The 14689-nt window shown below is 40.9% G+C and overlaps 2 protein-coding genes across 5 annotated transcripts in view; both read left to right on the forward strand.

Moving 5' to 3' along the window:
• IMMP2L (inner mitochondrial membrane peptidase subunit 2) overlaps positions 1 to 14689 on the forward strand; it is an 866166-nt gene that overhangs the window by 803285 nt on the left and 48192 nt on the right. The window lies entirely within an intron of this gene.
• LOC116568919 (transforming growth factor beta-1-induced transcript 1 protein) lies at positions 8379 to 10197 on the forward strand. Its single transcript, XM_032304751.1, has one exon. It carries the CDS (start codon positions 8387 to 8389, stop codon positions 9779 to 9781), a length of 1395 nt encoding a protein of 464 aa, XP_032160642.1. The 5' UTR covers positions 8379 to 8386; the 3' UTR covers positions 9782 to 10197.

Below are 14689 nucleotides of genomic sequence, written 5' to 3' on the forward strand. Positions count from 1 at the left end.
ACCTTTTTTCTCCATCTTACATCCTAAACCTAATGTGATGACTGGCACTTCAGCAGCTAGCTTGGACTCTGAGGCCATCTGGGGGGATAGCAGCTACCATGATAGTTGAGATAGAAGTGGACTAGTCCCTAAGAACCGTGTGGAGCTGTCACACTAGTACTAGACAGCATAACGACAACTCGTATCTTGTTTAAGCCACTGTTTGGGGGCCCCGTCTTTCTTGCAGCCAAATCCAGTCTTAACTGATAAGACATCGAAGTTGCCACAGATCTCTTTATTCTTAATTTAAGAAGGATTCAGAGTTGCTTGTTTTAGATCTTTGTCCTCTTTCTTTTTAATTAAATTTTGGATCTTCTCAGAAAGCAACTAGCTATTAATACTTGAGTGTTCATTCTTCGCATTTAGCAACCCTGAGACCAGATGCCTGGGTCATTTAGCAGGCAAGGAGTATCTAGGTCCTCGTCCTGCCTTTAGGAAATCACTACCTATCAGCGAACTGAACCTGTTGACATGTTTCTAAGAGTCAGTTATTTAGCTTAGGGAACACTGCTTTTCCCAGGAGTTTCTGGTGTTGGTGGACAAAGGATAAAACCCTTGTGAAAACAAACGGGCATAAGGCCCAAAGACAAATCTCCTTCCTGCATTCTGTGTCCATTCTTGGTCAGAGAAGGTGAGTCCGTACACTTTTCCAAGCCCTCTGAAGGCACGCTGCCAGACGTGGGGAGAGCCATGCCACAGATCTCTTTATTCTTAATTTAAGAAGGATTCAGAGTTGCTTGTTTTAGATCTTTGTCCTCTTTCTTTTTAATTAAATTTTGGATCTTCTCAGAAAGCAACTAGCTATTAATAATAGAGGGAGAGAAATGAATGTGCTTGCAACACAAGGAAATATTTTTATGTAATATTATTACTCTTAACATTTCTCCTGAGAAGTCCTAGCGTGTAAGAGCTTTTATGATCTGTCTCAGGTGGCCTCTTCAGTACCCTCTTTACTAACCCGTACTCCCAGGGCAACTGAGTTCTTCATGCCCTCCAGTCCTCTGAATGTCCCCATCATATCTGTTCCCCTAGTACAATTCCCCACACAGCCCCCACCTAAGTTCCAGCTTTGACATCACTATGTACAGGGAACTCTTCTGAAAAATGCCTGCCTTGTGTGTTCTCACAGTCTCTTCTACTTTCGCATTCCTAGAAGCTCCCCAACTCTTTCCCAAGTGCTAGTGAATTGTTTGTATCCCTAACTAGTGTAAAAACTCCTCAAAGAAGACACATTTTATTCAGTACCTAATTCAGTACCTGGAACAGAGTAGGTGCTCAATAAAAACAGAATGATGACTACATGATATATAATTACTTGTGGCTCTTTTACCTATCTCATTCTGATGTCAGTGGAGAAAAGTTTTCTTGATCTCCTAGTCATGACACAAACACCATAAAATTTGAACATGTGAAGAATTCTTAACCTAATTATTAGAAGGTATTATTTTAATGTCACTTTTCATGGCCACATTTGTGTATTTACCATTAATAAGGATCTCAGAGTGTAGACATTTATTTAACATTTTTTGAGCACCCTCCATGTGTCAAGCACTATATGCATTTGGGCAGCTAAATATTTATCTTTAAATTTTTTATGATAATTTGCATATTTGTAATGTCTTTTATAATAAACATAGTGATAACATTTTATAGTTTTTTCCAGGGAAAAAAGTAGTTTTTACATGCAGATATATAAAATTTCATTGAAATTTTAGATGGATCATCTAAATTTTAAATGGATCACCATTTTAGATATCAGGAACCTGAGGCCAAGAGGTCAAAGAAGACACGAGATAAAACATGACTGCCCAGAATATTTCACCTGATTGGCTGTTGTGCTTTAAGTTCATTTAAATTTCTACCTCTTTCTAATCACACCCATTAAATAGTGAACCCATCAGTTGCAGTAGGTTTAATTATTATTGGGTTTTATATGTGTTCCAACATGAAAAATCTTTAACTTAAAAATTAAAAGGCAGTCTTTGATTTAACTATACAATGTTGAATAGATTCTAAAAACACTTAGAGAACATGAGTAAGAGGGATTGCTTCTTCCTAATTCATTGCTTTAGGGTTACTAATCATCTTCAGTGAAATCCCTTTGACATGTAGGCTATTGAATACTTGGTCCCAAGATGAAACAAGTTTTTACTAATAAAGTGATTATCTTTAGTTGGCAACATGTCCACAATAACTGTTTATCCTGGTTCTACCATATACCAGTTGTGTTAGCATGGAAAGTCCTTAATCTAAGTCCTCGTTTCTCATCAGTAAGGTGGGGATAACAAGTAAACCACTTCCCTGGAGGGTGGTGAGGAATGACTGAGATACTGCGCTCAGAGGACAATGCATGGCCATAGCAGGTTTTCAGTAAACAATAGTTGTTATTTTTGCTTTGGTTTCTGTTTTTTTGAGGCTGGACTACTACTGTCTATTGGATGGGAGGAGCTGTGGTGGCAAAATTAGGATCTTTTGATTTGATAGTAGTGAGGTGATTAGATCAAGCCTAATAGTGGTGAGCTTCCTGCTGTAGTTGTTCTTTGTAATTCAGGTGGATCAATCCTACTAATAATAGCAACAACTAGTGGGGCAAATACCATTTACAGAGTGTTTACTGTGGGTGAAACAGTATATTGAAGCTCTCTCCGGGCACCTGGGTGGCTCAGTGGGTTAAAGCCTCTGCCTTCTGCTTGGGTCATGACCCCAGGGTCCTGGGATCGAGCCCCACATCGGGCTCTCTGGTCAGCGGGGAGCCTGCTTCCCCCTTTTTCTCTCTGCCTGCCTCTCTGCCTACTTGTGGTCTCTGTTTGTCAAATAAATAAATACAATCTTAAAAAAAACAAAAAACAACTCTCTCCTATTATCTTGTTCAGTCCTTCCAACAACTCTGTGAAGTGTCAACAATACTCCTGGTTTACAGGTGAAGATGTTGAGACTCACTCAGGCATGCTGGCTCCAGAGATCGGCCTCTGAAGCCCCGTATGGCGCCCTTTACACTTTGAACAGAAGTGAGCAGAACCACACATGTGCAGATGCTCAGTGTAGAGATGGTCATATATGTAGCTGTTAGGTTGACTAAGAAACTTGCTGAATGTAATTATAGATTAAGTTTACTTTAAATCCCTTTAAATCCTCTCTGTGAAGCAAATTCTTTCCTTGCCCCTAATGTAAGTTCAGGCAGGCTCCATGACTTCTCTGGATAATGTATGTCCTCTAGTGCTTATTGGGCAAAAACACAGATCCAATTTAATAATTTGAATATTCAGGCTGTGGGATATTTAATATTCTAAACTTTATTTAAAACTCTCCCCTTGTGCTCTGAGCTCAGGCCTCCTGGAGGCAGGACGCCTGCCATGGGAAGAAGGTATTTGCTCTCCTGTCTCTTTCCCTGCCTGGCCTTCAGCTCCTCAATCCTGTTTGCTAACATCAGATTCTGACTCCTCTGGGTCTGAATGGATGGAAAGGGAGTGGGAAGAAATAGGGACTTTCTTCCTTAAATACTAAAGTATTGATCTAGTATGTGGCGTGTTCTAGCCTTTTTTTTTTTTTTTTACTTTGATGCTTGAAAATTTTTCATTGACCATATTTATCTGCAACAAAGTAGGTACATATGTTGATTTTTAAAAATTTTTGAGGGATTCCTGGGTGGCTCAGTCGGTTAAGTATCTGCCTTCGGCTCAGGTCATGATCCCAGGGTCCTGGGATAGAGCCCCACATTGGGCTCCCTGCTCAGTGGAGAATCTGCTGCTTCCTTTCCCTCTGAAGCTGCCGCTGCTTATACTCTCTCTGTGTCTGTGTCTCTTTCTGTCAAATACATAAAAAATAAAATAAAATAAAATCTTAAATAATTTTTGAGTATAGTTGACACACAATATTGTATTGGTTTCAGGTGTACAACATAGTGCTTTGACATGTTTACACATTATACTCTGCTCACCACAAGTGTAGCTTCCACCTGTCACTATACAATGCTCTTGCAACAACACTGACTGTATCTCTTACGCTGTGTCTGTTATTCCCATGACGTACTCATTTCATGACTGGGAGGTTGTATTTCTCGCTCCCTTTGACCTATCCTCATCCTTCCACCGCCCCCACCCCCCGCAAACATCACTTCTCTGTGTTGATAGGTCTGATTCTGCCTTTTGTTTATTTGTTTAGTTTTTTTTTTATTCCAAATATAAATGAGATCTATGGTATTTGTCCTCAGCCTTCACTTAGCATAGTAACCTCTAGACCCATACATGTCATTGCAAATGGCATGATCTCATCCTTTTTTATGTCTACTTAATAGTTCATTGTGTGTGTGTGTGTGTGTGTGTGTGTGTGTGTACACATACATACTACATTTCCTTATACATTCATCTATCTATGAACATTTAGGTCGCTTCCATATCTTGGCTAATGGAAACAGTATTGCTATAAACATAGGGGTATACGTATCTTTTCAAGTTAGTGTTTTCATTTTCTTTGCGTAAATATCCAGTAGTGGAATTACTGGATCATATGGTATTTTTATTTTTAATATTTTGAAGAACGTCTCTTGTTTTTTCCATACTGGCTATACCAATTTACATTCCCACAAACAGTACCTGAAGGTTCCCTTTCCTCCACATCTTTGCCGACACTTGTTTCTTGTCTTTTTGATGTTAACCATCCTGACAGGTATAAGGTAATCAAATCATTTGATTTGCATTTCCCCAGTGACTTGTGTTGAGTACCTTTTCATGTGTCTATTGGCCATCTTTGGAAAAATGTCTGTTCAGTTCCTCTACCCCTTTTTAAATCATATTGTTTGGTTTTCTTTGGTGTTGAGGTATATGTATAAGTTCTTTTTATATTTTGGATATTATCTTTATTGGATATGTCATTTTCAAGTATCTTCTTCTACTAGTAGGTTGTCTTTTTGTTTTGTTGATGGTTTCCTTTTTTGTGCAAAAACTTTTTGTTTTGATGTAATTCCAATAGTTTATTTTTGCTTTGTTTTCCTTTGCCTTAGGAGACTTACCTAGACAAATATTGCTGCAATCAATGTCAGAGAAATTACTACCTTTGTTTTCCTAGGATTTTTATGGTTTCAGGTCTCACATTTAGGTCTTTAGTCCAGCTTGAGTTTATTTTTGTGTATGGTGTTACAAAGTGGTCCAGTTTCATTCTTTGGCATATAGCTGTCCCATTTTCAAAGCACCACTTATTGAAAAGACTGTCTTTTCTCATTGTATATTCGTGCCTTCTTTGTCACGATTGACTATATAAAATTTTAAATGTTTTCATTGGTTATTTGTAGAGTCTCCTCTCTGTGTTTTTGTTTTGTTTTGTTTTTGAAGATAGAGAGCTCTTGTGCATGTGAGCAGTGTGTGTGTGTGTGTGTGTGTGTGTGTGTGTGTGTGTGTGTGGCGCATGGGGGTGGGAGGCATGGTGCAGAGGGAGAGAGAGAATCCCAAGTAGGCTCTGTGCCCAGTGTGGACCCCAATGCAGGGCTTGATCTCACAACCCCCAGATGAGGACCTGAATCAAAAATCAGGAGTTCAATGCTTAACCAACTGAATCACCCAGGCACACCCCTGCAGTTGTTTTAATGGGGAAAATCATCCCTTTTCTGGCTAATAACACAGAAGGTCTCTAGTTTTTGAGATCTGTTGACCTTATCCAGGTGGTCTTTTTGGATATAACTGTAGGTGACCTCATTCTGATTCCGTCTTACAAAATGCCCATATCTGATCCACAGAAAACAGACATACTGTCTACCCCAATATATTCTAAGAATTAGGTGATTCCCAATATAGAAATCTCCCCTTAGTTCCACCCTAAATGGAACTAACCGATAACTTAGCATTTAGGTTTCTCATGGATAAATCAGACACTAGTTCCCATGCCCATCAAATTACAGGGGACACATATTAAATTATCCAAAATGTCCTGTTAAAGTCTTTCCCCCCCAGAAAACAAATCCCATCCTTTAGATTTTTAATTCACAGCTTATCAGTCCAAATAAATTCTTTTCCCTAATTTCTGAATTCAGAACATTGGTGTAGATGTGGCATTTAAGAATTGTGTAACTGGTACTCAGAATCCTGCTTTGGAAATTCAGCATATGGTCAACACCTCCTTTGGAATGTGTTAATTATTGTCTTGGTGCTTCAGCCAGGACTTCCATTTTAATATTTTACTATGTATGTAATAATTCCAGATAAAATGGATTTCCATGCTTTGCATGCTTTGTATCACTTCCTTCTCCTTTTATCTTTCCTGTTAGAACAACTGAAATGGAGACCTATGGTGGGAGGAGAAAAGGAGTGCTGTGTATCTCACATACCTACTCAGATAGAAGCATGTTCAAGGAGCCCACTGAATCAAAACGGCATAATCATTTATCTCCTAACATCATGCTGTGTTATCATTCCCTCTGCTTGGGTTAGCTTGTTAACCATCCTCTTTCATGAATTTCCATATGGGGGACAGTTTGATGAGATAACTGTGTGCACACTCTAGGGCTGGACCATCTCAATCAAATCTAAGCTCCCCCACTTTTTCTAGTCGTGTGTCATTTGGCAAGTCATTTAATCATTATAAACCTCAGTTTTCTCATGTGTAGAATGGGGATAATAGTACTTGCTTGCAGAGTTATGGTGAAATTAAATGAATTAATGTATATGTGGCTCTTAGAACAATGCATGCCGTATAGCAAGCACTATGTGAACAGCAGCAGGATTTGTAATTATCATTATTATTACTACTATTTATCACTTAAGGTTCAGATTATCACCTCTTTATGAAGTCTTTTGGAACTGGGAATTGCACAGATTGTCCCATTCAGAATAAGTTTGCCTTTAATCTGTTGTCTTAAAACACTTTCTTTTTCTTTCTTTTTTTTTTTTTAAAGCTTGTATTTATTTATTTGAGAGAATGACACAGTGAGAGAGAGAGAACACAAGCAGGGGGAGTAGGAGAGGGAGAAGCAGGCTCCCGCCCTGAGCGGGAGCCCAATGGACCTTGGGATCATGACCTCAGCCAAAGGCCAACACTTAACAACTGAGCCACCCAGGTGCCCCTTAAAACAATTTCTTCACTTTACTACCACCCTGGTCAGAGGGTAACAAGGTCAATGTTAGCCTGTTACCTTTGCCACTTGACAGTGATCGTTTCAAGGTCATGGTATTTCTTGGTGGGCACAATGCTCAAATATAGTAGACATGGTCAGTGAACATTAGTTTCTTTCCCCTCTCATTTTTGTTGAATGGTTAAATCTAACTCTTAATATCTAAGTCAATTTATAAAATATTTAAAGAATATTATAAAGTAAGAATATTATTTTAAAAAGTAGTGTGTAGAAGGCAAATACCATGAAAATTAAAACTATTTTATAATTATTAATAAAGTCTGCCATACATTTGTAATTGATATTGGATCAAGAAAACATTTTTGTTTTGTACTTAAAGTAACAAAAGCCAAAATTTAACAAAATACTGACTTCTTAAAATAAATAGAACAGCAAAATATTTAGAACAAGAATTTCTTTAATAACTGAGTTACATATTAGTGAAAAATGAATCTGGATTCAGTAGTTTATACATATTGTCATTTCTTTCTGGTTTAATAGAGGTGGACAAGTGTGATATGTGTCTGAAATGGTTTTGTGGCAGTAGTGATAAGGTGAGCTTTAGCACAATCAGTGTACCTTCCAGAGCAAAGACTTTGAAAACACCACAACTAGTTATAACAAATGTGTTGTTTAGACAGGTTCTGCCTCATTTTATCTGTCTACCCCAGGGGACTTGGAGCTTTACTATTCTCATACTCCCTCAGTCTCAGACCTGTCATGCAGTATAATGGTGTAGTTAAATGAATTGTACTTGGAAATCCTTTCACTTTAGTGAAGGTCGTGAAGGTTTTAACATCTCACAGCCAAGTCTTGATAAGCCACTCACAGGTATATGAGGCCCTTAATGTTAATGATTTCTTGAGTGAAGAGGAGAGGTCAGGTGATTCTTGATGGTAGGAAGCTTCGTTTAATTCTTGTGAATTTTGATAGTTGTTTCAAAACAAAAGCTCTGAAGGCTAAGAACCATACTTATGAAAACATATTTACAAAACTATTAGGATGATTGGAATGCTTTTTTTTTTTTTTTTTCTTCTCTGCATCTAATTTTTTTTTTTTATAAACATATATTTTTATCCCCAGGGGTACAGGTCTGTGAATCACCAGGTTTACACACATCACAGCACTCACCAAAGCACATACCCTCCCCAATGTCCATAATCCCACCCCCTTCTCCCAAACCCCCTCCCCCCAGCAACCCTCAGTTTGTTTTGTGAGATTAAGAGTCACTTATGGGCGCGCCCCGCCATGGAGGACCTGGATGCCCTGCTGTCTGACCTGGAGACCACCACCTCACACATGCCAAGGTCGGGGGTTCCAAAAGAGCGGACCCCAGAGCCTCTCACAGCTCCCCTGCCCTATGGCCACCAACCACAGACAGGGTCTGGGGAGTCTTCCGGAGCCTCTGGGGACAAGGACCATCTATACAGTACGGTTTGCAAGCCTCGGTCCCCAAAGCCTGCAGCCCCTGCGGCCCCTCCCTTCTCCTCTTCCAGCGGTGTCTTGGGCACAGGGCTCTGTGAGCTAGACCGGTTGCTTCAGGAACTTAATGCTACCCAGTTCAACATCACAGATGAAATAATGTCTCAGTTCCCTCCAAGCAAGGAGACTGTAGGGGAACAGAAGGAGGACCAATGTGAGGACAAGAAAAGGCCCAGCCTCCCTCCCAGCCCGTCTCCGGTGCTCCCAAAGCCTTCAGCAACCTCCGCCACCCTGGAGTTGGATAGATTGATGGCTTCGCTGTCGGATTTCCGTGTCCAAAACCATGTGAATCAGCTTCCAGCGTCTGGGTCAGCCCAGCCGCCAGAGCCAAGCTCTGTGAATGAGGACTCCCCATCCTCACCAGGGCCGGCCAGCAAGGGCAGCCTAGACACCATGCTGGGGCTGCTGCAGTCTGATCTCAGCCGCCGTGGTGTTCCTACCCAGACCAAGGGTCTCTGTGGCTCCTGTAATAAACCTATTGCTGGGCAAGTGGTGACTGCGCTGGGCCGGGCTTGGCATCCTGAGCACTTCATTTGCGGCGGCTGTTCCATGGCCCTGGGAGGCAGCAGCTTCTTTGAGAAGGACGGAGCCCCCTTCTGCCCTGAATGCTACTTTGAGCGCTTTTCCCCACGATGTGGCCTCTGCAATCAACCCATCAGACACAAGATGGTTACTGCCTTGGGCACCCACTGGCACCCGGAGCATTTCTGCTGCGTCAGTTGTGGGGAGCCCTTCGGAGATGAGGGTTTCCACGAGCGAGAGGGTCGCCCCTACTGCCGCCGCGACTTCCTGCAGCTGTTCGCGCCGCGCTGCCAGGGCTGCCAAGGCCCCATTCTGGACAACTACATCTCGGCGCTCAGCGCCCTGTGGCACCCGGACTGCTTCGTCTGCAGGGAATGCTTCGCCCCCTTCTCGGGAGGCAGCTTCTTCGAGCACGAGGGCCGCCCGCTGTGCGAGAACCATTTCCACGCGCGGCGCGGCTCGTTGTGCGCCACGTGCGGCCTCCCGGTGACCGGCCGTTGCGTGTCGGCCCTGGGCCGTCGCTTCCACCCGGACCACTTCACCTGCACCTTCTGCCTGCGCCCGCTCACCAAGGGCTCCTTCCAGGAGCGCGCCGGCAAGCCCTACTGCCAGCCTTGCTTCGTCAAGCTCTTCGGCTGACCGCCTGCGGGGCTTGGCTCCGCGAGAGACCAAGGCCCTAATGACCCCACCCTTCCCCCAAAAGACCCCACGGCCTCGGCCAAGCTCTTTGAGCCGGGGGTCTCTCCCCAGCCCACCCTGGGAAGCCCCACCCACTGGAGAGACCCGCCCCCGAGGTACTCTATTCTATACTCTTCAGTTCTCTAGGGTCAGATTCACAAAAGGGCCCGCCAACTTCAAGACCACATAGGTGGGTCCTGCACTGCAAAGCAGCCTACCTGAGGTCTCCACTTTATCCCCACCCTTGAGGGAGCCCGCTGACTGGAGGCGGGCCCTTGCAAGTCCCACTAACTAGAGGACAGGCCAGGACATACCTGCTCCCCGCACCCTCACTGTTCTGTGCACTTTTTTTTCTACCTACATAAAAACACATGCCACATGAAAAAAAAAAAAAAAAAAAAAAAGAGTCACTTATGGTTTGTCTCCCTCCCAATCCCATCTTGTTTCATTGATTCTTCTCCTACCCACTTAAGCCCCCATGCTAATTTTTAAAACACCTCTTTTCTGATACAAAAACAGGCTAGGACATTTTCCCTAATACTTAGCAACCTTGAAGAACCACCTACCCAGCATTTCTCAGGAACCTGTAGTGTTACTCTCAACAGTGTATCCGACTATTGCTTTCCTACACTAAAGCAAATAGACACTTTGGTTCCAGACTGTTCCTCAGTGAAGCACAGTGACAGTTCTCAATAGGGATACTTTACAAAAGATGTCATTGAAGGGATCCGGTTTGGAAGTTAAAGCATTTACTCTGACCTCTAGTGTTTTCCCCATGTAAGCTTAGCTTGCTAAGGGTTGGATATGGGGCAAGATCTCACTAAGAGTTCTTCACTCTGCTGAAGCATAATTCTATTTCCTATGGCAAATCACAAGCCCTAAATTTCAAACCAAATAAATGGTGATCTTTTGAAATCTATTGTATAGTTATTAATAAATCTGACAATGTTATCCATGCTTAAAATATGAAGTGATATTTTGATATCATCACACAGCATTTTAAATTTCCTGAGTGTTCTACAATATTTTGAGGATTGGTTGATAAGAAGTAGGTAAGGAACAGAAAATAACTAGAGAAGATTTTAGTCAAAGTAAGATCTCAGAATTTAGCAAAAACACTTGAGTAACTATTATTATTCATATAAATTATTTATAAGCCCCTTTCAGCATTTGCAAATGTGTCTGCCAAATATTTTCTAAGTAGTGTTTTCCTCTTAAATTCCTTGTTACTAATCCAAGATACCTGTTCTTAGGGATAGGAATATTTGAGATTATAGCTGAAGGTTACATAGGATATCTCTATAATTATTTCTGCTTTCTAACTCATTTGTCTTTATGACCATAACCAGAGGCTATAGAATAAAGGTTCCAGTAAGTGTCTCTCAATACTGTGGGAGTTGTAATTTTTTTACAAAAACATTTTATTAACACACATTGCCAGACAAATACACTGTGTCTTTTCCCATCAGTGGCTTTTTAGAACTGCTTCAGTTGTTAATCAGCAAAGATTCATTAACAGGATTAAAAAAAAAAATAACACTCAAGAATGAATCACTTTCAGTTACCTTTTATTCCTTTTGGTCAGTGAAAATGATATTGATCTCAAAAACTTAAAAACCAGACACTCACACCCACATGGGTTTAAATTTGAATAGGATTGTCCTGTGGCAGGTGCATTGCAACTGTAGGAACAAACGCTTAGGTCAGGGCTTCTTTGTATCAGACTGGTGGTAGTTTATTCCATTAACTGGTGTGACAGTGACTTGTAGCCATCATCTTTGCTTGGAGGAGAATGTTTACACACATACATAATTTCTGCCCCTATTGGTGAATTACATCAGGGTCCTTACTCTAATATCATTTGACATTCCCATTTACGGTCCAGTGACCAAGGTTTCAGACTATAGTGTATTGGCCATTTTATTATCTTTTTTATTGACAAAAGACCATTTTTTAACTTAGAGTTGGTGTATCTGTTTTAGAAAATGCAATGCAATATCCTAGGTACAAGGAAGACTTGATCAGGAGACAGAGCTGGAGAGAGCTTTGATGATTTTGTTATGGCTGCTCCCTAGACCATTTTTTCCCATCCCAGTTATACCAAAGTTTTGTGGCCTTAGAAGCATGATCGTCAAGAATGAAGAACTTTCGTTTTCAGGAACTTGCTTTGCTCACACATTCCTCTGCTTCACAACACCACCCTATACTCCTAGCATTTATCTTCAAACCATCCTAGTTGGTAATTCATAGGAAAAGTTGGCTGAGTTAGGATCTCCTCTCTTGTCATTCTCAGAAAGGCTTAGAAGACAGGCCTTGATTTCCTGCCAGAAAGAACGATAAATGTTTTAAGTTTGCCTTTTAAACTCTTAACATTTTCCATAGAAACAAAAGTTTGACTAGATTTTCACGTTGATCATGAAGTATGACATCTATTTTCCAAACAAACAAAAATAAATCCAACTATGTGTAGAGGATGGATTATAGGACTTCTTAGTTTTCATTTTTTTAAACATGTTACTTATTTGTTTTAGAAATAGCAGGAGGGCAGTGGGAGGAAGGGAGAGGGAAAGAGAAAATCTCAAGCAGACTCCATGCTGAGCACCGAGCCTGACATGGGGCTGGATCTCATGACCCTGAAATCATGATCTGAGCTGAAATCAAGAGTCAGACGTTTAACTGATGAAGGCACCTAAGCGCCCCCTTAGTTTTCATCTTACAGAGAAAATAATCATGTGAATTGAATAAATTGGTTTTAAAGTCAGCGAGAACTGTTGGGATTCTGGTTTTAACGCTCACTACCTATATGACTTCTGGCAAGTTCCTAACCTTCTTGCACCTGGTTTCTCATTCTTCAAAACAGGTGATGCGCATCTTAATGACTTATTTTTGAGAATTAGATATGACCATGAACATGAAGTGCTTATTAGGGGCCTGGCACATAATGGGTAGTACATAAGTATAAGCTACCTAAATTCTGCTATTACTGATATAATTCCTGATGTCGCTCCTACTGCTGTAGTTGTATTAATACTTGTTATTAGTCCACTCCACTATTCAAAACCCTTCAAACGAGATTGGGTGCATTCAGGGTAGTATGGCTGTAGACTTCCAAACCATTCAGACCTTCCACTGCTCTAGCCCAACCCTATTCTCCTTCCTTGAATATTGCCCTTACAATTGTTTTCCAAATATTATAAAATGTGTTTGTGTTTATGTTCATTCTGGAATTTTCTCCTGCTTCTCACCTATTCATATCTTACTTATCTTGAAAGTGCCTGCTCAAATGTGTTTTCTCACTAAATCTTTATCAGTGTACCCAGTTAAAATCAATCCTTCACATAGCTGTGCTCTCAAATCCCTTGGTTTTCACCTTTATTATAAAACTTTAATTCATTCTTATCTTATGGCTGTCTACAACTCTCTCCTTGTATTGTAAGGTATTTGAAATACTTTCTTGCTTATCTTGATCTTCTCTTACTACATAGAGTCTTCACCAATGAGCACAAGTCTTTTCTCTGTGGTCACAATTCAATCAATATTTGTTGAATTAAATTGTTATACAGAAATTCTCTAGTTCTTTGCTAATAAAATGGAACTTGATGGCCACATAAATAACTCTTAGGCAATATGAGACACTGAAGTATTCTCTAAATAATCAAATCACATTCAACATGTTTTTGAATTGTTTTTGTCATATTCTGTTCTTTCACTAGTTGGTCATTCATACATGGTATATTAGTTGGCTAGGGATGCCTTAACAAAACACCAGAGACTAGGTGCCTTAAACAGAAATTTATTTTCTCCTGCTTCAGGAGGCTAGAAGTAGAAGTAAAGGTGCCGGCAGGGTTGGTTTCCTCTGAAGCATCTCTCCTTGGCTCGCTGATGGCTGCCCTCCTGCTGCTTCATCACATGCTTGTGCATCTGTGCATGTGTACCCCTGGTGTCTGTCTGTCCTTCTTTTAGAAGGACACTGGTCAGGTTGGATTGGGGCCCATCCTAAGAGCCTTAGTTTAAGTTAATCACCTCTGTAAAGCCCCTGTATGCAAATACAGTCACATTCTGAGGTACCAAGTGTTAAGACTTCAACATAGGAATTTTGAGGAAACATAGTTTATTCCATAACAAATGACAACTCATTTTTAACCAGGACCTTTGATTAACATGAGAACCTCAGGGAGGTCCTGATAATTAGCCTCCCTTAAAATAATACAATATTTGGGGGGCGCCTGGGTGGCTCAGTGGGTTAAAGCCTCTGCTTTCGGCTCAGGTCATGGTCCCACGGTCCTGGGATCAAGGCCCACATCGGGCTCTCTGCTCAGCGGGAGCCTGCTTCCTCCTCTCTGCCTGCCTCTCTGCCTACTTGTGATCTCTGTCACATAAATAAATAAAATCTTTATATATATAATCTTTGGTCCTATAATTCCTCACAAATTAAATCTTCAAGTCATAGAAGAGAATACCTGTAGAGTACTTTATGTTGCTTATTAGTGAGCAAAATCCCCTTGTATTCTTTATTTACTATTACTTCCTATGGTTTTTATTGTGGATATTTTCATTGAATAAACTATTTGCAATAATCAGTAATATTACCAGGAACAATAATATTAAAAATGGCTGGCCTTAACTTCGTATCTGCCAGATACGAAGATATGAGACACTGCATTGTGAAGTGCTTCAGTAGTATCTGAGACCTAGGGAGGTGTTAAGTTTCCCAAGGTCAAACACATAGAAAGGGATGCTGTCTGTTCCCTTCAGCTTATCTCTGGTATGGGTCCAAGTCTGTCTGATGCTCAAACCCATGCGGTTGACCAATATATTGTGCTGCCACTCAGTAAGGACACTAGAAATAGGATGGGTATAGGGTGGTGA

This window comes from Mustela erminea, chromosome 11, assembly GCF_009829155.1.
Source record: "Mustela erminea isolate mMusErm1 chromosome 11, mMusErm1.Pri, whole genome shotgun sequence".
NCBI classification, from domain to species: Eukaryota; Metazoa; Chordata; class Mammalia; order Carnivora; family Mustelidae; genus Mustela; species Mustela erminea.